The sequence below is a fragment of the Hydra viridissima genome, unplaced genomic scaffold (genome assembly GCF_058129835.1).
Source record: "Hydra viridissima isolate aposymbiotic clone 2 unplaced genomic scaffold, HvirCarnegie_v1 scaffold_6, whole genome shotgun sequence".
NCBI classification, from domain to species: domain Eukaryota; kingdom Metazoa; phylum Cnidaria; class Hydrozoa; order Anthoathecata; family Hydridae; genus Hydra; species Hydra viridissima.
Genome location: NW_028324305.1, coordinates 5,897,954 through 5,921,970, shown reverse-complemented (window position 1 = coordinate 5,921,970; position 24,017 = coordinate 5,897,954). Strand labels below are relative to the sequence as shown.

The 24,017-nt window shown below is 28.7% G+C and overlaps 1 protein-coding gene across 2 annotated transcripts; it reads left to right on the top strand.

Annotated features, from left to right (window-relative positions):
* The first annotated feature begins 1,151 nt into the window (after positions 1–1,151).
* Positions 1,152–22,502, top strand: LOC145190752 (transcriptional repressor NF-X1-like). 2 transcript variants are annotated; one of them, XM_090091195.1, is made up of 26 exons: positions 1,152–1,288; positions 2,040–3,902; positions 4,077–4,151; positions 4,418–4,468; positions 4,650–4,707; positions 5,161–5,232; positions 5,332–5,435; positions 5,600–5,635; positions 5,934–5,978; positions 6,491–6,569; positions 6,762–6,976; positions 7,100–7,197; positions 7,607–7,634; positions 7,726–7,914; positions 8,057–8,176; positions 8,318–8,397; positions 8,546–8,650; positions 9,866–9,994; positions 12,015–12,094; positions 12,893–12,991; positions 14,383–14,424; positions 15,535–15,624; positions 17,297–17,363; positions 17,634–17,779; positions 17,904–18,017; positions 21,716–22,502. In XM_090091195.1, the coding sequence occupies exons 2-26, from the start codon at positions 2,042–2,044 to the stop codon at positions 21,789–21,791; spliced, it is 4,059 nt and encodes a 1,352-aa protein (XP_089947321.1). In that variant the 5' UTR covers positions 1,152–1,288; positions 2,040–2,041; the 3' UTR covers positions 21,792–22,502. The 2 variants fall into 2 exon arrangements, with proteins under 2 accessions (XP_089947321.1, XP_089947322.1); XM_090091196.1 differs by having other exon boundaries at positions 15,538–15,624; positions 21,716–22,079.
* The last annotated feature ends 1,515 nt before the right edge of the window (positions 22,503–24,017 follow it).

Below are 24,017 nucleotides of genomic sequence, written 5' to 3'. Positions count from 1 at the left end.
TCATAAATTAAAGTTAACGATTAGTCTAAAAAGTTTTACAGATCATGAAATATAATTTAGAAAAATTTTGTATCATAAATTTTTGTTGAAAAAAATTAGATAACTTCATCCTTGTTGCTCAAATTTTTCTTTTTCAAAAAAACCATTCAAAAGCATTAAATTTTCGAAAGAAGGTTTTTTTTACATAATGCTGCTTTCATTGATTTAATAGTTTAAATTCAAGTAATTACAAACATAATGAATAATTAGTTTTAGTTATTAGAATAGTTAATTTAATTATTCATTTAAATCTTAATTAGAACTACAAAAAATACACCATATTATAAAACTATGTAAACTTTATTAACGATCAAATAAAGTTTGAAAACAAAAGCCTGAGTTGCAATTTGTTTTACTCAATTTTTTTTTTCTTAAGCTTAACTGTGTTAACTGAAATATTAAGTGAATTGTGTTGAATGTAATTTATTTGACTTTAAAGAAGAAAATTTTAGATATCTGGTCAGTAAAAATTACTTTTAAATCTATTGCAAGATTTGTTTCCACAAAGTGTTATAAAAAAGCAATGCATAAAAAACGGAAAAAATTCTTTTATACCGGTTTATCGGTATATTTTACCGGTATATTATCGGCTTTTGATTTTTGATATTACTCGATTAACCGCGGATTTTTGGTTTGGGTTGACTTCGTTTTGAAAACTTGAGAGTTATTATTAATCAATAATATATGAAGTAGATTAAATTTTAAAATAGTGATATTGGTAGATTTCGTTGTTACAGTTTTTTGTAGTTTGTTAAATTATAAATTAAAGTTGTCGGTTTAAAAATACATTGATTTAACAATGTTATATCAATTACATGTTGTAATATTTTTTCTCCAACTTATAAAATCCTTATTCTACAAAATTATTTCTTATTGGATTATTCAATCAACTTTTCTAGATGTTTTAACTATTTTTTAATGGTACTTTATTAGATATTTAAATTATTTTTAGTGAGTAAGTCAGTTTTTAGTCTCTAAAAAATGACAGCAGCTTCACAAATCAGTACCGAAAATTTATTAAAAATTTTTATAGTTTAGAAAATATTTTCCAAATAAACTCTTCTTTGACCAAACTTAAAAGGATTTAAGAGGCTTTGTCCGATTTTATTTTTTCGGTACCGGAAATAGTGCATATGGCAAATCACTTCTTTCTTATATCAAACATGGCGGTCTGATTTGCCTATAATTATTGTCACTATTAAATGAAACTAAAAGTTATCAATCAAATGTATTCATATAAATTGGACGAGTAAGTTATACCTGTTTACTATTATTTTTATAGTTGTTAAATTGACCAAAATACTTATGCCTTTGTCTAAGTCTTATCCATCTTCACTTTTTTGTTATAATTTCTTTATTATCGATGGAATGTAGATAGTTTTATCTTTAAACTTAGCCTTTTTGTAAATTCTATAGTTTCTTTTTAATTCATCAACACTTAACATTAAGAGCTTTAAATATATTTTTGAATCTCTAATTTAAATAATAAGTAGAAAATAAGGTTCTAAGGACAAACTTCAGTTGTTTATTTTTATTCAAATCAATTTATTAACAGCCATAAAATTGAAATAATTCTTTTATAAGTTATGAATTAACTTCAGGGTTTTTAAAAATGTAATTTTTTTGTTCAGACTTGATTCTATCATTCTATTTTTTTAGCTAATGGAGTACTGAGATTGTAACTAAATAAATTTTGTATATAATAGGATTAAGATATTTCTAATAAATTTTGAAAATATGCAAGAAATTTTAATGTTTAACTTTAGTTGCCACCAATTTTCTGTGAAATTCAAAGTCCAATCTAAACGTGAAAAATTCACATTTAAATTAGATTTTGAGTTTTATAAAGTTGTAGGTTTAAAACGGAGCTTGTTTTAGCATTTACACTTTGTAAGAGCTAAAAGCATTGGTATATCATACTTCTGTTGTTTTTTTTTTTTAATATCTTTTAAAATTATTTGTGTATAGCTATATGCAAGAGACTTTTTATTTTGTGGTAGGCATGGCATCTTACAGTCATCGTAAGTCAGCTTTATATAAGCCTACAGATTTTGCCAGCAAAAATCGATCAATCTCATCAGTTTTGATTTCAGAAGACAATATGGAAGAAAAGCAAGTTGTAAAAAAAATTCAGCAGAGGCCTTCAATAACTAAAGAAGAGTTATCACATATAGATAAGAAAGAGTCAAATAACCAACCAGATAATGAAAATAAAGAAATATCTCCTCAAATACCCTCTTTAGAAAGACCACTAGGTGTTGCAGAAAAAGATGCAGATAAAATAAAACGTCTTCAAGATTTTATGGCTAAAATGAGTGCTGCAACTGATCGTAATGATAAAAATGTAGATAGAAAAGGAGATAGTCAAAAAGTAAACAAAGATAATGTTAAAAAAAAGAGTGGCAATAATAATCGATATCCAAATAAAAAATTTGCTTCCAATAAGTCATCCATGAAGTTAAAAAATGACCAAAAATTAAGTGAATCTACCCATGCATCCAAAGGTCAAAAAAAAGAAACAATGGGAAAACAACCAACTAAAAATACTAATCAAAGGACTGCTGACCATCAGCAAGGGTTTGTTGGAAAATATAATGGTCAAGAAGGATTGGTAGGAGTTAACAACTACTATAGCAATCAACCTGTTCCAGGAGTTAGTGGTCCTAATGAAATGCAATGGCTGCAAATGCAGTATGCTGTAGCACCAACAAATCAGAGTATTCTTGGCAGTCCATACAATAATTTACCACCTACGTTTCGCAGTTCTAAACCAGAACGTATTCCACAGCAAACACATATGCAACAACCTATTGAATCTAGTTTACAAGGGGCCCATGCTAGAGATAAAAGTGAACATAAAAAAAGTCTTGATTTTGTTAAGAATTTTTTCAACAATGACCCTGAAGTTCAATATAATAGAAAAAAGCTTGAAGAAGAACGTACTAGCGCTACTAAAGCATCTGTATCTAACACAGAATCCTCTCTTACGCAATTAATACAAACTTCAAAGCAAAGTCATCTTGGACAACAGAACCGTTTTTTTGTTAATAGCCAAATACCTGTTCAAGGTCAACAGCAACAACATATTCATTCTAACACTCAGGGAGCTGTATATCATCATTCCACTGTTTCTCATGGTGGATATACAGGTTCATCAGGTTTTCATACACCTGCTAGTATGATGCATTCAGGAAGTAGCATGCTGCATACAGGAACAAACATGCAACAATCTAATATACCTTCTGGACTACATGTAGCAAGCAATGTTCATGCTGCTTCAACCACTCACCATGCTGGAAGTTCACCAGGGGTTTTTTCTCATTCTAATCAAGTTTCTTCTTTGCATCAGCAGCATAACCAAATGCCTACCTTACAACAAAACCACATAGCATCACTGCAACATTCAGTTAATTATCATGATATGTTTCCACTTCAACATGGTAGCGTGTTGTCACCAAGTACAAATGCTTTGTATCAACAATCTTATACTCAGGGGGGTAACCATTCTGATTTAGCTAACTATTCACAATATGCAAACTATTTTCCAAATGTTTCTCATCAGTCACATGTAGGTCATGTCCAGCAGGAAATTGATCCCATGGTTATTTCGACTATTATAAAACAAGATCCTACAGTTAAGCAAGAGGAATGGCAACAGACTGCACTTAGTAAATGTAGTCCAATCAACTCATCACAAGCACAATCATTGATTGAACAACTAATAGAAGGGACATATGAGTGTATGATCTGTTGTGATTCTATCAAGTGGAATCATGAAGTTTGGAATTGTGGGAGTTGCTATCATATATTCCATTTGCAGTGCATTAAGAAGTGGGCAAGATCAGAAACTGCTTCTGTTAAAGGTGCTTTCCAACATTTCTATTTTATGCGATGAGATGCTAGCATAGATTATTTTTATCTAAACTCTAAATTTTAGAAGTATTTTTCTCATAAAAATTAACAGTCTAAGTTTAGCATTTTAGTTCTATAAATAGATCTAGGACCTAAAAAAATGATGTTGATGTTATCTTTTTAAGATGAGAGTGGTTGGAGATGTCCTGGCTGTCAAAATGTATCAACAAGACCACCAAACAAGTATTACTGTTTTTGTGGTAAGAAAAAATTTTTTCCAAGTCATAAAAGTGGCTATTGATTCTGTAAGAAGTATAATAAAAATAGTCTTAATGAATGCCAGGAATGCTTGTTGAATCAAGTGGGTTACAGAAAATAGAGCAAAAAAAACCTCGTTTGGGTAAATATTGAGAAAAAATGTACCACAAGACCATAGCAGTTTTTTTTAAGGGGATTTATCAGGGCTTTGGTATTTACTATTGTTATTTGATGCTGGTATTAACTAATAAAAGATTTTACTTTTAAGGTAAAATACGTGATCCTGATTGGAATCCACGAGATGGAATTACTCCTCATAGTAAGTAATGCTGTCTTTGTTGATAGAGACTTGTATTTTCTGAAAATTTAAACATGTGTAAGGTAAACTTTTGTATCAGTAAATAAAAAAATACTGTTGGTTTATACAAAGTGAAGGCTTTTAAACACTTATGCATGCTAGTAGAGTATTGTAATAATATTATTATAATTCTAATGTGAAGGTTGTGGTGAAGTTTGTAAGAAAAAACGCCTTGTGCCTTGTGAACATGGTTGTAGCGAGTAAGTTTTTTTTTTGCTGTTTTTTTTAAAGCTGTTAATTTTTATAAATTTGTTTAGCAAAAGGTGGTTTAAATTGTTCTCAATTATTTACAAAAATTTGTTTATTAAAACATATATATATGACCATTCAATTTGATACGTAGCTTATACTAATTGATACAATGAGTTTTCAGCTAAGACATGGTAATTATTGTAATTTCACAATATTAAAGTTTTCAATAGCCTAGTTATTATTTTAAATTATTTTCAGGTTTTTATTTTCTTGCTATATTGTATATACATCATTTTTATAAAAGTTGTATTTATCAAATCTACATTAAAAATATTTCCCTTTCCAAAAAATTTCTAAACATTTGCTGTTTTATTTAGAAGCACTGTTATCCTACATGTAAAGGCTAGATTTGTTCTTTTGTAAAGGATAAAAGTTGTAATAACTTTTTTTTTTTTTTTGAGATTGTGTCATCCAGGACCATGCCCAAGTTGTCCAGTGATGGTTACAAAACATTGTCCATGTTCAAAAACCACGTTAGTGTTATTTTATTCAGTTAGTTAAAAATATTTTTTACTTTTGTTTTAAACTTCCAATAAATTCAACTAATTGCTGTTTAAAAATTTACTTTGCAGTACAAAATCTCGTTGTGGACAAATTAAACCGATTGTTTGTGAAAACATATGTCTAAAACTGTTAAAGTGTGGGAAACATAAATGTCAATTAAAATGTCATGAAGGTATATTTTTTGGTGAATAATGGGTAATAGGATTTTATCAGTTGTTTTTTTTTAGACTCATCATTTACTAAATGCATTTTTTTCTCCTTTTAGATACATTATTGCAAAATATAAATAGTAATTTTGATTTAAATGCATAACGCAAAATTTTTTCAAATTTTTAGGGCCCTGTCAAGTTTGTGAAATTCAGTATGCTGAAGGTATGATTAGGTTATATAAGATTTGCTTTAAAACCACACACAAAAAATAGTTTCTTATTTTATTTTGTTTGCTAAATAGATATTTGTTTATTGTGTTGATTTTTCAGAAATAAATTTCTTTTATAATTATTCTTTAATGAATTTTAATGAATGATTTTCTAATACACTTATAATTTATAATTTTTTTTTAATAAATTTCTTATATAATTATTATTTATTACATAAATGTCCTCTTTTGATAGTTTTCTCTTTTTATTGCTTATATTGAGTTTTATAAAGACTGTTTTATTCTGTGTAGCATGCTTCTGTGGTAAAGAACGAAGATTTGTGATGTGTGGTTCAGGTAATTAAAAATAAGTTAGGTACAATTTTGTTTTCTAATTAAGTTTTTAAATGAAAATGCTTGTGTATATGCAGGCTGACTAAAATACTTTTCATAAAAATAGCTACTAAAATATTGTAAAGTTATTGCTATTTGGAGTATGATTACTGTGTATTGCTGCTATAATGACTTCTATTTTTTACTAAAGCTTCTTTTAATCACACAAAATGTAATGTTCTAAACAAGTTGTTTTCTAAAATATGAAGATTGTATCTTATTTAATTTATTGCAAGGTATTAAAATGTTTGGTTGTAAAACAATTGTAAATTAGTAACTATAAATCACTGCAGCAGCATTTTAACACAACATGAAATGATAATGGTATCATTTAGTATTTTGTTAAAATAGACTTTGGTTGTTAGTTGTCACAAAGTAACACCAGTTAGATAAAGTTATTAAGTTATAGAATACTTAAAAAAAAGATAACTGTAGTTTCAAAAGTGGCATAACTCTCTTATTCATAACTTATATAGGTGAAGTAATCAAAGATAGTCAACCAGATCCATCTGAGAAATACCAAAGAAAATATTGCTGTAATATGCCATGTGGGCGGTAATTATTTAGTTTCAAGTTTATTAATGTATATTAATCAAAATAATTTTTTTCTTTTTTTTTTTAATTCATTTTATCCTAAAAACATTTGTGTAAATTTCTGCTTTCTATTTTTGGGTTATTTTCTTTGAGTTATTTTATTCATTAATCCTCATTTAATGGCAGAAACTTAATGTTGTTTTTTTAATTAAGTGAAAGAAAATGTAATGTACATAAATGTGAAGACATTTGTCATGCTGGCAACTGTTCAGACTGCCCATTGTTACCAAAAAATGTTACTTTATGTCCTTGTGGAAAAGTTAAGCTTACAGATCTACTGCCAAAGGATGTAACTAGGAAGTCATGTACAGATGATATACCTACTTGTGAAAGTTTTTGTGGCAAAAAATTACCTTGTGGACCAAAAGGTAAAATGTGTGTGTAATAACATGAATTTTTAAAGTTTATTATTTGAAGAATTTGGAACAAAAATTATTAGTTTCAACTATGGCTGCTTTAAACTAAGTTAATGCAATCAAAACAATTTTTAGGGTCTTCTCACTTATGTATGCAGAAGTGCCATACAGGGAAATGTAAGCCCTGTGAAAAAGTCTCTACAATGCAATGTAGATGTGGAGTTACAAAAAAGGTTTTGTTTTTTTTCTTTTCCTGCTACATTTTTCTTACAAAATAAAATAGAGTGTATTTTGGAAAAAATATTTTGTAAAAGTTTTTATTAATACTTAAAAGACATTGTTTAGTTTCTATTTGTAGTATCAAATTCATAAAGTTATGTCAACTCTTTTTTTTACTTTTCAATAATAACTCCATTTACTTTTTTTTTCTAATTTCTAAGAAAGGTTCATATGTTAAAATAACAGGATTTTTACAAAGCTTTCTTTGATTTTCATAAGTTACTTAGTAGTTGCGCAAGTACATTTTTTATTTAACTTTCAAGCAAATATTTTTTTCATTTTTTCTTTAAGCATCAATAAATACAACTATGCTTAATCATTGTTAATACTTTTCTGTTTAACTTCTTTTTCTGAAAATTTTAGGAAATACTCTGTAAAGACATTGTTCCTGGTAAGTTGTTGACACTTACTCTGAAATAATATTTTTCTTTTTATGTTCGTATTTTTTTCAATTTGCTGACACCCTAAAAAAATATTGTTAGGAGAGCCAATACTTTGTGAACGAAAGTGTAACAAAAAACGTAAATGTGGTCGTCACAAGTGCAATCAAAAATGCTGTGTAGATCGTGATCATGCTTGTAACATCATATGTGCAAAGAAACTTTCTTGTGGAATGCATAAATGCGATGAAGTGTGTCATGCTGGTTTTTGCCCACCTTGTTGGAGAGCTGGTATGATGAGGTTTACTTAAGTAATTTTCCCCCTTTTTTAATAAAGTTTCTTTTTTTTTTTTTTTTTTTTTTTTTTGTAAACTAGAAAGCTTTTGATGCGGTTATTAGCTCAAATTTTTAAGTAGTCATCATTTTCTCTCAGGATTTGACGAACTAGCTTGTTTTTGTGGTGCAACTATCCTGTACCCACCAATTGCTTGTGGTACAAAACCTCCAGAATGCTCAAAGCCTTGTAGCAGAAACCATCCTTGTGGTCACCAAGGTGTAGATAAGTTTAAAGTTATTTGATTTTTTTACATATATGCAATAAAAACATAGCTTAACTTTTTTGGTTTTATATAAGTTTCTTGAAATATAGTTCTTGAAAACTTTTTCTTTAAATTTTAAGTGAATTATATTTCAGCTCAACATTGTTGTCACAGTGATGAAGTATGCCCTCCTTGCACAGTGTTAACCTCAAAGCAATGCATGGGAGGTCATGAGGTATTCAAAGTCTAAAATATAATTTTATGTTACTGTAACTTAATTATGATTTAATTCTATATTTTGTTTTGTAAATTTAAAATTCTCTGCATAGTTTCACTGAAATTCACAACTTATTCTTAACTTTTTTTGGTTGTTCTTCTCATAGACATGGAAGAACATCCCATGCCATTTGACAGATGTATCTTGTGGAAGACAATGCAGTAAAATGTTACCATGTGGCTTCCATGTTTGTATTAAAAAGTGTCACAAAGTAAAAGGCTTTTTTTTAACAATTAACGACTTTGTTATAGGGATCTTATATTTATGTCTGCACAAACTTGCAAAAAATTAGAACATCTCCCCTCTCCTTAAATCTTAACAAAAGTTACAGAAAAGATAATAAAGTTCAATAAATTCAATATTTACATATCTAAATCTTGAGGAAAGCAGCTTTTTTGGCAGTTGTTCTTCACTGGCAAGAGCAACTATCTATTTGACAAAACCCGTAAAGTTTGCTATGAGTTTGTAGTCTTACAATATAATAATACTGAAATTTTCTATTCCTGGAGCCTTGTCATTGAGAGTTTAGTAAAAATTATTCCAATAAAGGGCATCAGGTCATTTCTATAAAGTTGGTTAACTTTTAAGATGCATTGTATAATTAACCATTGAAAAATGCCTGAACACCTGAATCATTTTGTGGAATGTTCCTTTTATGAAAGAAAACTATTTAGTGCAAAAATAAATTTGAAAAAATCTTTGTCCATGTAGAAAATTGCAAAAGAAAAAGCTTGCTTAGGCTAAATAAGAATGTAAACATTAACATATATGCAGATTTTAAACCTTTATCAAACTTTTATCATAACTGTATAATATTTAGGGAATGTCCAGAGAGTGTAAGTGATCTGTATATTAATTCCATTTAATGTAAGACTTAAGTAAACCAAAATATTCTTAAATGTTTTTAGTATTAGGTACCTGTTTTTGGAGAATGTTTATCTAAAGGACCAAACTTATAGAAAAAGGTTTCAAGGAAGATGGTTTTCATTTTATTTGACATCATTTGAAGTTCAATGTTTGATATCTGATATGTTCTTGAAAATGTTTTTCTTTATTCCCTTAAATGCTCCAATAATCAATGTTTAAATTTTTATGGTGTTTAAATTTGTCTACAGTAAATAAAAGTTCAGCATGCCAGAAACATAAAAACTTTAAAAGATTTCCCAAAAACAAGATCTCCAATATAGCTAATGGACTGAAATTCTTTACATTTTCTTATTATTAACTCTAGAACATAACCCAAAGTGATCAATATGATTAGAAGGAAAAAAATTAACTTTTACAAATTGAACTGCATTTCATGTGCATTTTTAACCCTAAATGAAGTTTTAGAAATGTATATGACATAAAAGTAAATAATGCACTACTGATGTTCTTTGAATTGATAGCACTATTGGTTAAATGATACAGGTATTCTTTTATACAGGACCTTTGCTTGGAAAATGAAGAAGTATGTACTCAGCCATGCCCTGTAAAGCGTCATGATTGCTCACATTCTTGCAATGCTCCTTGTCATGTTGGTGCTGAATGCCCAAGCACACCTTGTAAAGCTCAGGTATTTTTTACTATTATGATCATAGTAAATTGAAAAATTAAAGATCCCTGATATTTTTTTCAGAAAACAGTGTTAGATTTTTATATTTGATAAAGTTATTTATTGATAACCAGTTCAATTACAGATTAGAAGTTTAGGTTAAAACATGAATTAACTTCTCTTCAAAATTAATTTCAGTCAATTTACTTTGAGTTAAATACATAATTCATATAAACTAGGGTTGAGCTTTGACAGAAATTTTACTGGTACATTGGTAAATTTGTTTTACCAATTTACTGATAAAATGATGTCAGTAAATGTCAGACAATATTGGTTTTTTAATAATGCTCAAAAATGCTTGAAATAGTGTGACCATTTACAAGCTAATTGAAAGATTATTTATCTATTTTCTATTAATTAAGCTGTTGTTTATATAAACAAAATACTTAATCATTTTATATATATATTACTTTTTTGCAATTTATTTATTATGGTCTTTATCAATCAATTTGACCCTTTTAAACACTACGCTGGATTTTCTTTGAAAAATAAAAGGTACATGAATATTAGCCATACAAAAAAAAAACACAGGAATCTGGGCTTGATGCAAACATCTTAATCTGTGCTTTTGGCAGAATTTCGGTTGAAAATTGGTAAAGCATTGTTATAAATGGAGCTTTCATGGTGGTTAAGTTGGGTGAACTGATGTTAACTGAGGATCAAACTTATTAAACCTATGGAATGTATTTGGTAGTTCAAGTGAAGTGCTGTACAAAGTCTTCCCAAAAAAAAATCCAACACAACAGTTTAAAAAACAAGTGTGTGGGTGGGGTTATTACACGGAACATGAAGTGAACATGAAGTCAGTTTTTTTTGGTGGCACCATTGGTGAAAACATTTCATTCCAAAAGTCAGAGTTCACTTGCAGTCTTTCATCATAAAAGACTGTAAGTTAACTCTCACTTTTGAAAAAATGTCAATTTATTTCACAAATCCCCAGTCAAAAATGGCGTCCTTCAAGATGGAACAGTCTACTATCAATGATTTAACAGTTCTTCAATCTCAAAGATTCAATCAGAAAATTGAACATTTCTTTACATTTGATTTGTAGTGATGAAAAAGTAGACCTTTTATTCAACATTGTTGCTGCTCTTAAACTAGTCAAATGAGCAGCAGAAGCTCTTTGATAACAAAATGCAATTCCTCATATTGTTGGGAATTTTAAAGTTTTTTGTGAACAGGTTAAAACAATGAGATTCAACTCTTTGGATTGCAATGAAAAGTTGTAATTTTGAGATGTTTTGAAGAGAGAAGGCAGAACAACTTTGTGAGCTTGTACAGATATCTTTCTAATCTGAATTCTTGTCCAACTTCTAAGAACATGAATCTACAATATGCCTTTGAAGTCTGTACTTCAAAAGACTGCCAAAAAAAACTTCAGGTTTAGACTTTTCCCAAAGAATACAGAAGACTTATAATTTATTCAATAAGTGTGTTGTTCAGAAAGTGTTGACAAATATCCACTTTCACTTGATAAATTTAAGGAAGATGATTTTTAGGAAGCAATTCTGCAATCAGCCAAAAAACAGTACCTGAAGTTTAAATGACAAGTTAAAGCCATTTTAAAAGAAGTGTTTTTCTATGAAGCAACAGGAAAGAAAACTGCAAATTTTGAAACTATTCAATGCACTGAAGACCATCCCTCTACAAGTGTCTCAAAGCTCTTTTTTATTTATTTATTCTTTTTTTAAACCAAAAAAAACCCTCAAAATTAAACTTATTGTGTTCTATTTACTTATTACTGGATTCTTATGAGCTTTTGTTCTTTTTTGTTATTTATCAATGATTACTGGTAAACTTAAGAATCTGTAAAAGCTCAGTCCTAATATAAACCTTTTAGGATTGTAGAATGTTGCATATTTAGAAGAGTTTCCTGAAAATAAATTAAGTAAAACCACCATTTAGATTTAATGCTTTGAAAGAAATCTTTTTAGGTGCTGTATACTTGCATTAAATTTAAAAATTATGTCATAACTTTTAGATAACTATATACTGTCGATGCAAAAGATTATCAGCAAATGCACTTTGTTTGGCTGGAAATGTTAATTCAGCTTATCAAAGGTTTGTATAAACAAGAACATTTACATTGAGGTTGCATACATGTTATGTCAGCATAGATGTTTTGGGAAATACTACACCCTCAAAACTAAAATATTCTTTATCTATATACACTTCAACATATGCTAAAATGTATGCATCAACAACTGTAGTCTTATAATAACATACTAGTGCAGCATTAATGCTGCAGTTTTTATTGCATCAATATTACTTATTGTGGCTTGATAATGTAAACATTTTTCATTTCACTAAATTTCACATATTAAATACCATTTTATTACATAAGTTTTATGTAGATATTTCTTGCACCAGTTGATCTTTTACTTTTTCTCTAGAAAACATAGTTACTGTACTAATATATTTGTTACTTATTATTTTATTGTACTTGTTTTTGTTGGGCTTTTTTTTTTTTGTAAAATATTTGTTTTCATATATATATATATATATATATATATATATATATATATATATATATATATATTGGGTGTATTTAAAAAAAAAAAGTTAATGATAAAAATTTGTATCTCTTATGATATTGCAGAAATTTGTTTCATGAATCTAAACAAAAAAAAACAGATAGTTTTACTTTGATTTACATTTATTTGTTACTCACTTTATGTATATACATGCTAAATGAATACAGATTTTTATCTTACAGACATGTTAGATGAATTCAAATTTTTATACTAACAGTAGCGCTATTCATTTAGAGTAGTAAATATGATATTTTGTGGCAGTATCAACCAACTTAAGTATTTAATCTGCTGTTATGGTTTTAACAGCTTTTAGTTTTGTTTCTAGTTTCAATTCTGAGGTGTTGAGCAGTCAGTTACGAAACTTGCAGCAGGGCCAATCTATTGATATTGCTAGTCTGACAAATGCAGCTAAAAGACCAAAGTTGTAAGTTTTAAACTTTTAAATATACTATTATTATATTAAGCTTTTCAGGGAAGGGACTCATACCCCTGGCCGCACAATTTGAAGGGCCTAATTTTAAAACTAAAAATAAATTTGATGGGAGTGGGACTTTTTTCTACAATCTTTCAAAATCTTCAGAAAAGATTGTTTTTTTTTGGGAAAAATTTAAAGCAAAACTTATAAAAAATTTTTTACCAAATAATTTGTATTGCATCACCAATCGAATGGAGTCACAAAAACAAATTTAACAACATGATTTAATAGACAAATCTCATTTAAAAGTAATTTTGATGCAGAAATTAAGGGATAACAAACTTTACTAGGATGCACAAATTGACAGACGTTAATATTAGTTAACACATATTGTAACTATAGTTAAGGGTTCAACAATAATTGTCAGTGTTTTAGAATTCATATGGAATAGAGTTTACCAAGATAAGTAGCATTATTTTTAAGTGTTTGTTGAAAAAAGAAAAAGGAAAATATTTTGCTATTGTCTCTTATGAGGGACAATTTTCTTTCACCTTCAAATTTAAAGAAAGAGCAAAATGCATCATTATTTATTTTGTCTCAAGCTTACAACATCTCCTCTCTACAGATAAGAAGTTTAGTCAGTTTTTTGTATTCTGCTAAATTTGTCAGTACATTCCCTTCATTCAATTCTAGATGATGAATGAACTTTAAAATATAATCAAAAGTATTCACCTAGTTAGTATAATCAGGATTTTTTTTTTTTATTCTAATTAAACGAAGTTTTAGTATTGTAAAGGTATTTTATGGACAGTTTTGAAACAAGGTTTGTGATTCTAGTAGCATTTGGAAAATGATATCTTATAACATTTACAAACTGCCATCTTTCTATTCTTTGTTAGTGCACTATTAGACTTATAAATATAAGTTGCTGAGTCTTTGTGAGTTGCGTAAAGAGTTACTTGGTTAGTTTTCTTGTTTTAGGGTTTGTCTAAGACATAAAATCTTTAGATAGAAATATAAATATTTTTTATTAATAATTATAATTGTTACAAGCCATTGATTAAGCAATAACTAAATTTTAGAAGTAATGATTGCTTATCATTCTTTCTACTAGTAAGCACCCATCCAGAAGCGCAGATAATTTAAAACAATAAAATTAATTTCTGTAGAATTGTTGATCATCTATGGCTGCTCCAGTTCCTTTTAACATTTTTGGAACAGTCAGTAATTTTTCAGTGTCTTCACCTGTCACTAATATGACCAAGCAATCAACTTTTTTGTGAACAACAATGGTGACATCTTGTAGCAATATCCTATCTCAGTTTATACATTATAAATATTTTACATTAGAATTATAATAATTAACTGGTCTTAATTTTTATTACACTTTCTATGTTTAGTTTGGATTGTGATGAAGAATGTTCAAGAATTGAGCGAAACAAGTAAAAAATTTTACTTCTTTCAAATTTACTCTATTAAAAAGCTTTTTAAAATGCTATTGCTTTTTATTATTTCAAGTAGGTTCCAAAAAAACAACTATTCAAATTTGAAAATATCACACAAGCTTATAATGTGCATTTACTTAACAGGAGTGTTTGATATAAAAATTAGCTTCCTAGGTTAATGTTTTCATTCTCTCCTAGTCAAAACGTAAATAGACAAAGATATTAGTTCTTATCAGCTTGATCAAAATTTAAAGGGTCACTGAAACAAGAAGAGAATATTTTTAGTGAAAGAATCTTTATGTTCTCTATTAGAAAATCAAGTTCAAGGCTTGAATACTTTTATTGATCCTGATATTTTTAAGCAAAAATTTTTTTTTCTTTGGAGAGTGTGAAGAAGAATTTAAAAAGTGTACATCCTTTTCTCTCCATGTAACTAGGAAATTTGTAGAAGTCAAAAGTCATATGTTTTGTGTAATATTGCTTGTCTTGATCTTGGTAGATGCAAATAAAAATATAGGTGTCAGAGTAACTGACCATTACTTCTTAATTAGAAAAACACCAGAGTTCAGTCTATTTCTTGAAAATATTTAAAACATGAAAAGTGAAAAAGGACTTTTTTTTTCTGAGGATTAAAAAATCAATTTTGTGAGCTTTTTTTTTTTTTTTTTTTTTTTTTACAGACACTCCTGTAACCAAAATCTATAGAATAAGCATATTCTTTTAATTATATATAGTTGATTTTGGTTATTCAGTTTCCCATAAGGATTTTAGGAAATAATAAAGATCAGCTTAAAAGAATTAGAATCTAAAGAGTTTCAGTTATGTTTTCATTATGTCTATTTGTTAGTTTTATTTAAGTTTCCTGATTTTATAAACAAGAGTTAAGTTTATATTTATAGTGTTGTTGAAATTTTATTTTTTGCAAAATTTGTTATAAGAATATAATGGTTGAATATACTGTATTTATTCCTACAGTTTTAACACAAGCACCTATCATTTTATTACCACAGTTTTACCTTAGAAATAATAATAATATCAGAAAAAAACATTTTAATTTTAATTGTATAATGCATTGTAAATTGTTACTTTTATTACCTCTGCATTTAGGAGGTTAGCTGAAGCTTTTGGTATAGAGAATGCTGATGAAGGACATTTTCAGCATACACAGTTTTCAGCTTTCTTAAAAGAACAAGCAAAGTAGGATAGATTTTGGTTTTATGTTGTTCAAAAGGCTGTTCTTCCTTAAGTTCAAGACTGTCTGTAATGATAATGGCCTGTGAGATTTTTGAAAATTTTGAGAACCACTTCAATTTTGATAATTTTTCAATGATTTAAAGCCAAATTATCTCCCTTTCAAATAATATAAGGGTGTTAAAAAAAAGTTGCTTGTAAACAATGAAAATATATTTGCAAGTAGAGGTGAGAAAATTCATTTGGGACAAATGGCTTAAAAATCATGTTCCGATTCAAACTCTCTATCAAAAAATATAAAGTTCAAAGGAAAACTGTTAGTCCTATCATCAAATTGTGGGGTCAAATATTGTCAAAAGTCTTAAATTTTAAACTTTTAAAAAATAATAACTTCCTTCCAACATATAAAATGAGTGATAGAACAAAATCTTTCTAACTTGTTGAAATGAAGACATAACCTTAATTTGGAGAACACCTTACTTTTCACTAGAAAAGGGGTGAAGGTGATAGATTGTTGCATTTGGAAAGAACGAAAAGAAACCAACAAAAAGATTGGTCATGTTTAAAACTTGATCTAAATGTGATCATGGGGATTGATGCTAATCCAGTGTACTCTGTTTGCAATATCAGAAAAAAGCTGGTGTTTCCAAGTCAACAATTCACAAAGAGATATGCCTGTAAGACATGCAGGAAGCAGAAATTCCCTGGAAGATCCCAGCAACAAATCTGAAAAGGGCAAAAATTTGGTTTAAAACTGCTACAAGAAAAGCGTCAAGGAAATCAAAAGTGTATTATAATGGATTATGAAGCCTATTGCAATCTGGATGATGGACTGTTCAATGCTCCCAGGCCAGTAATTTGGTATAGTCCTGAAAGAAACAAAACCTGATGTTTTACTAAAAGCAAATAAAGCCAAAAAAATTTGGCAAGAAAATTATGGTTTGCAAGCCATTTGTTTGTATGGTTTCAAAGTTCAGCCATTTTTCACAAACAGGGAACGTGAACATTGATTTTTAATCATTCTTTTATAAAGTTTATGTGAAAAAATGATTAAAAAAGCAACTTATGCCAATAATCCAAAAGCATGGTGATCCACCTGTCTTTTGGCCTTATCTTTCATCTTGCCATTACTACTTAGTAATGGTGAGATGAAAGTTAAGGTCAAAAGTAATTGAATAGTACTAACATGGCGAAAGTAATTGAATGATACCAACAAAATGGCATCAATTTTTTCCCAAAAACATGAATCCAGCAAGCATGATACAACTTCATCCATTTGAAAAATTTTGGGCAAACATGAAATATGAGCTGAGTAAGAAGGGCAAATCTTTGGAAGACATCAATCAATTCAGCAGAATGATGGTGTGGCATTACAAAATTTTATGAAAACTATCATCCAAAAATTCATGTGACGTGTCTGCACTAAATTGAGATAATATTGTGATTAGTTCAAAGAGGTATATGAAGATAAATTTTCTTTAAAATTGTACTTGGAGATTTGTTTTAAAACAATAAATAATTTATCAAAATTGATTAGGTGGTTCTCAAAATATATTAATTTGATCATTATCATTCCAGACAGTCTTTAGATTTTTAGGATGCTGAGTTTTGTTATGAATTTGTTTTACTTATTTTGATTTAAATTTTTTAACGTATGTTTTATGTTTTATTTTTATAGAATTCAATACTTATTTATTCAAATGCTTGAAAATTTACTGGAGACTTTAATCCTAAGGTTGAAGAAGGTATTAATCTGTAAAATTTTTCCTCATTTGTTAATTATTTTTGTTAAGAATATTTATCAAATAATATGAAGACTACTCTTTTGCACTAATCAAATTAATCTTCAAAATGTGTTATCTTTTTGTGTGTATGAGTGTTTGCAAGTGTTAAGACTATAATTAACAACCCACAGCTTTTAAATTCATTATCAAGAAAGTTTAAAAAATAAATACCTTGTCCATTTTTCAAAATTACCTAAAGATTTCTCATTTACAATTTTTCCTATTTTTCAGTCTTACCAAGAACAACTCCATCATGCATTTCCTCCAATGAACTTAAATCAGCGAAAGATTATTCATGAGCTGGCTGAGGCCTACTGTTGTAAGACATATAGCCAAGATCAAGAGCCTAATAGGAACACGGTGGTTGTTGCTACCAAGTAAAGAAAGTTTATGGACTTTTACTGTTGTTATTGTCATTGTTGCTTCTATTTATCTTTGCTTATTATCGCTATTTTTACTGTTTTTAATTGATTGATTAATTGTATTATATTATCTATTTAGAGAGTCCTTTATACCACAAGTAAAATTGTCAACTCTAATTGAGCGAGAATTTAAACAAAGTCAACAGCAGTCATCTGTAATTGTGTTACAAACAACAAGTTCCTCTTCAATGCTGTAGGTCATTTTTTTCTGATATACTTAGATAAGGTTAATAAATTAAAATAAATTAAAGCAGCTGTTATATGATGATGCTATGTATGCTACAGGTGTCATATCATAGGATTATGAAACATACATTATAATTTATATACTATAAGGTATTTTATAAACTATGTTTCAATACTGCTGCAATGAAGATTCCCAAAAAAAACTAATTTTTATCTTAAAATTAACACTTTAATAATATTTAAAATTTTGGTTTTTGAATTGTTATTAATTTTTATTACATAAACATTTATACTTTAGCTAATTACTTAAATTTAAAAAAAGTAAATGAAAGAGATTTTTAAAAATGTCTTTATTAGTCTTTATCTTCTCTAAAAAAGGAGATAAAGTCTATGAAAGATTAAGTAGAAGTGTTTCTGGTAGAAAAAAATTAGGAGTCTCCCAAGCAGTAATCTTCCTATTGGTAAAGTGGTTTTGCAACATTACCTACATCTTAGAAACTTTAATTGTCAAGCAATCTGATCTTTTCAGGTGTCATTTCAACTTAAGTTCTTTTTGAGCTCCTGCAGACTACTTTCTGCTGTGTAATGTCCAAATTGGTTCAGTGATTGAAATCTTGCTGATTCCCCATCATTGAAAATTTCAGACAAATTATAATTTTTCTTTTAACAATAAAAACAGTGTGCATTTAGGCACTTTATCAAATTAAACATTTATACATTTCTAGGCTCATGGAAAGGATGAATAAGGCTAGGAGTGATTTATGCTGGTGATCTTCTGGAGCACAGAGACAAATGCAAGAAAAGGGTGGGGGTATCTTCTAGTTGTCATCTAGCCTACTGAATTTTTTATGGCTTAATTTCTTAGGTTTGCCTCACTGCTTGAAAAAATCTCTCTTAGCATGTAGACACCATGTCTATGAAAGACTATAATAATAATACTCCTATAAGTTTGACTCCACTAATAGCTTACCAGAGTTTATTTTCTTCATGTCAAACCATAGAGCAGTGGTTAAAGACTAGTAACAGTTCTAGAACTTCAACAACTATTGCCCAGAATTCCAGCGTTAAAGAATCTTGAAGTATTGAATGACTGTAGTAAGAGGGTTGTAAAATAATTTTATGTAAAATGTTTTTAATTATAATTTAAAAAGTATATAATGAACACATTTTACAGCCCTCTTACTGCATTAATTATTCTCATAGATAATAAAGACAAGTGCAGAAAAAAGGGAAAACTGATTATGCAAATGCTGTTTTTTTATTAATTAAAGTTATTTAGACTGATTAAAAGTAATGAAATTAAAATAAATGAAGGTTAACTTTGTATTTAAATTTTATCTTATTGGATAATATTACTGAAAAAAATTTTAATTTTCAAATTTGGTCCATGGGAAGAATCTTTACAACTGGACTAAAGAAAGGTCCAAAACTAACTTTTGGCTAACCCAAAATTTTATTTGAATTATATAATATTTAAATTAGATTTAATTTCATCATTCTACATAACAGCATTCCATTTAACTGTTGGCCAAATGTCTGTCGATAAATTCTGTTACTTTCAAGTGTCTTTTTAAAAGTGGAATTTTTCTAAGTCTTCTAGAGAATAACTCATGTTTTATTAGGCAAAGAATTTTCATGAAAGTTTGGTTTCTTTTGAAATTTTGATGTTTCTAGATAAATTTAGATAATTGCTAATTCTAAAACTCACTTCAGTTTTTGTATAGCTATAACGGTTGTGGAGTTAAACAATATGTAGTGTGTTCCAGCTGATTCCATTGGTAGAAAACAAAAGTACTATATATTAAAATTAAAAAAACTGCAATTAGCATTTATTTTCTTTGAATTTAAAGTTAAATTTACATGCTTGAACACAACATAACATGAGTTAACATCAAAAGTTCAGAAATGTACATTAGATCGTTTTTGTCTTTTGTGATATCATGATGAGAAGAAGTCAAGGTGAGAGTGTAAATAGTGCAGTTTGGGTGACATTTTGCAGCCCAACTCCAGATAAATGTCAACTAGTTCATCAACCAGTTCTTTATAGTTTTCACTCTTGTCATTTCCCAGAAACATGGAAACAACATGCTTGAATTCAACCCGGGCTCTTTTTTCTTTCTCTGCTGTTTTCTTCCAAAGACCTTCTGATGCGAACATCTGTTTTACCTGTAGCCTAGTACATACACCAACTAAAACTTTGGCATCAGATAGTTTAGGAAACATTAATCTGATCTCCTTAAACATTTTGCCACTGTGATCCAGTGCCTTTACATATTGTTTGATCATCCCCAATATTATGTGGAGTGGAGGCAGAAGAATTTCGTTCACAGGTACTTGAGCAACATTTTTTACATTGTAGACCCCTGGCTGCAAATCATTTCTTTCAGTCCATTCTCTTTGGAGATTTACAGTGTCTCTCTACAGTCCCACAGACACAAGAAACAAGGATACTAAGTGAATCCTCCTTGCATTCCAAGAAGAAAACCAAGCGTCTTGAAATCTCCATACACATCCCACTTGTAGTAAACATACTTGATCTTTTACAGCAAAGTTTTAACTTTGTTGTAGCCTTAAGTTAACATTGTGTCCGACTGGTATGGAAGGATGTTGATTTTCATTGCTAAGTAGTACAGCCTTTAACAGTACAGTCAAGCTGATGGGAGATAACAATTGCTTAAAACAGTCCCATCACACCTGAACAGAAGCAGAGAGATTTGTCGGCTGTAAAGTATTGAGCATAGGATGTATGTCTCATTCAATACTTGGTAATTCTCACATTTGGTTTTAATAGATTCCACTCTTTCAATCTGAATGCAAGCAGTTCTGCACCAGCTTTTGGAAGCTTCAAATCCTTAACTAGATTGTTAAGTTCGTGTTGTTTGGGAAAGTTAGGTTCACCAGATTGCCAAGTTCTATCTTCTTACTCTTCCATATAATCATCATCCTTATCCGATAATTCCATGTTTACTTGATCTAAATTTGATGGAACATGAATAAGCATATGTTTATCATGTGGTGCTGGTGCAAAAGAAGATGGTATATTAGGATAGAGTAATTTGTTCTTGTCCTTAGCCTTCTTATAACCACAAATATCCACCATGCAGAAGTAGCAGTCATTGAGGTGATTTCTTGGCATCTTTAAATTCTGGGTACTGCAAATGGCATACTTTTCTTGGTGTCTCTTAATTATCCTTCCAATGTTGATTTCCAAAAGCCACAAACATGAAGAGCCCAGGATTTATCTTGAACCTGATAAACATCCCAAAATATTTCTCGTAAACGTGGTAATACTTTGTATCCCTTGAAATCACACATTTCACCTGAGCATGTCCGATATAACATCCACAAATATAGTAGTAGAAGTTCACCTGTAATTTACAATGTCTAGAAGCCATTATAATAAGTAATCTAATAATTTTTTAGTTCCCTAAAAAAAAGTAAGAAAGAAAAAGTAATCACTATAATAACAATAAAGGGAAGAAAAAAAATCATTCACTTGAACAAACTAAACACCTAAAGCAACATGAAAATAAACTTCACCATTAAAGTTGTCATTGTTAAATTATGAAAAAAACATTAAGAAATAGATTGAAACAAGTTTTTGTTGCCTAATTTTATTTGGTCACTGCTGTTAGTTTGAAAATTGCTTTATATTGCAGTGTCAAAATTCTTAATTTTTAATTTTTTTTTTGTCTTTCGTTGTAGTCCTGTGTCATCTAGTGCTATGACTCACATCCCTCCAATTGAAAAACCAAATTATTTTGAAGACAGCTTGGAGTGATTAATATTTGCAGTTCGCTCTTAAAGTGCGATCAAACGTAACAGCGATCCAAATGTTAACTTGTTAACGTAAAAGTGTTATCTTAGTTAATTTTTGCTGCGCAGTTTCGATATTTTAGCAGAGTTATACATTTTTAAAAGAATGACATTAAAAAGGTTTTTTTCAGCATTAGTTTTATTTTACGAATTCTTAAAAACTGAAACTAGTTTCACTAACTTTAACGATAAGCTTCTTTAAAACGATGTCGGAACCGTAAGTTGTATTTCATCTTTTTTCTGTAAATTTTTTGGCGTTTATTATATTTACAGCGCTTTTTTAAAGTTGCGTTCAACAATAATTACATATGTGTAACATCCCTGCAGTCTTTCGTATTTCGACAGTTTAGAAATAAGATAGGATGATGGTAATGTTTGCAACTCAATGGTCTTTTTTTAAAAAATTATTAAAAATGACATTAAAACGTCTAAACTCGGTTCTTGAATTTTGTAAAACTCTTTTATTTTTATCTTTTTTTTCTGGAGAAATTTTCTTCTGGAGATGTTTTTTAAATATTCAAACTCTTAAACTCACGACTATGTTACTGTTACATCTTTTACGGAGTTCTTCAATTACTTGTATATGTTTTTACGGAGTTCTACAACTGTATAAGTTTTACGTGAAATTCACTAAAATGTGATAAATGTATGTCGTTTAAAATGCAACCTAACTGTGCGTTGTAGTTATTAAGATATAAAAAAATGTTTGATTTTAAAGCGTTTTTGATTTTAGGTCGTTTATATTTAAAAAAAAAAAAAAAAAAACCTAGGGATTTTTTATTTCTTTGTGAAAATTTGTTGATTTGGAAAATCGCAAGACGCAGCATTTTTTTTTTTTTTTTTTTACCAATGAATTCGTTTTTTTTTTGTTTTTGTTTTTTTGTTTGGTTGTTTTTTTTTTGGTGCAAAAGAAACCATAAAACTTCTTTTACTTATTATGAGCAATTTTCTTTTGGTTCTATACAAAAGTTAGTTTTTAAAATATCTGTTAACTGATGTGTTCATCGTAAATTATATTATTGAAAGAATTGTGGTTTATTTGTCTTAATGTTGACGGTTTTCTTAATTTTTGTAATAGAAAAAATAGGATGTTGCTAAACGTCTTTTAGTTTTAAGTTTCATACTGATATCTTTGTTCTCAAATATTATTTCAAGTTATGACTTCCATTACTTCTTCAAACGAATCATATGCTTGTTTCCGATTGCATATTTAAAATAGCACTAGGCTTAAACGTTGTTCGATAGTTTTGTAAAGACTTTTTCATTAACTATCAATATACTGCCTGCTCTAAAAATTAGGTATTTTTAGACTGGCTGATAGACTCGTAATAGCTTTTTAATTTTGCGTAATTTATCTATATTAACTTTTTATAACTATTTCATTTAAGTACGTGATTCCTGTTTATTTTACGAATAAAACAACAAAACATAATCAGGCGAACAACCTAGACTAGTTTATGGGTAGCTGAGCGGAATAAACTTGTCCGAATGATGTTCATAAAGTTTATAAAAGTAAAATAGGAGGAAAAAACTAGGTCGTCAACTCTTACCTAATTTAAACTTGGTTATAAAGTTTTATTCGAGGTGAAAGTTAGTTCACCATATACATATTGCTTAATAAAATAATTATTCTATTTAGGAATGACCGAGTATTTGACAAATTTTTCATTTCAGAAGCTCACAGGCTATTTTATATGTAATCAATGAACTAGATATCTGCAGATGGACAAGCATAAAACTAGTCCAGTAATCAAGTTTTAAACAAAAAAAGAACTTAATGAAGACTTGAGTGAGCCTACTTTTTCTAAGTCTTGTTTTCGTTTTGGATTGTTTTTATTTGTGTGAAGAGGTTTAAAGGATTTTTCTCAACTTTCCGGTATAAGCAGCGATTTTATTATTCCAAATATCTTCCATCCTACATTAATACTACATTAATCTAATAATTAAAAGTGAATATAGATTTCCACATCAACTTTAGTTTTTCTTAGTGTTTTGTTTGGTGTTATATCTATTTTGTAAACAAACTTCCAGACGTTGTTTTGCCACATTTCCTATTAATTTACAAGTATTATTTTTGAAGTTTTGATACATTTTTAAACTCGCCTCACCTGTTGAGCTTTTAATTCACAATTGTGGAGAACAAAACCGCTGTGCTCACTCAGTGTTAAAGCGATATTTTCTGCATGAAAAG

What these genes read in the sequence shown, in the direction of transcription:
- LOC145190752 (XM_090091195.1), top strand. Translation starts at nt 2,042, where the DNA reads ATGGCATCTTACAGTCATCGTAAGTCAGCTTTATATAAGCCTACAGAT. An exon ending in TCAATTAAAATGTCATGAAG is followed by an intron (nt 5,436 to 5,599) that starts GTATATTTTTTG and finishes TCAAATTTTTAG; the next exon opens with GGCCCTGTCAAGTTTGTGAA. An exon ending in GCACACCTTGTAAAGCTCAG is followed by an intron (nt 9,995 to 12,014) that starts GTATTTTTTACT and finishes CATAACTTTTAG; the next exon opens with ATAACTATATACTGTCGATG.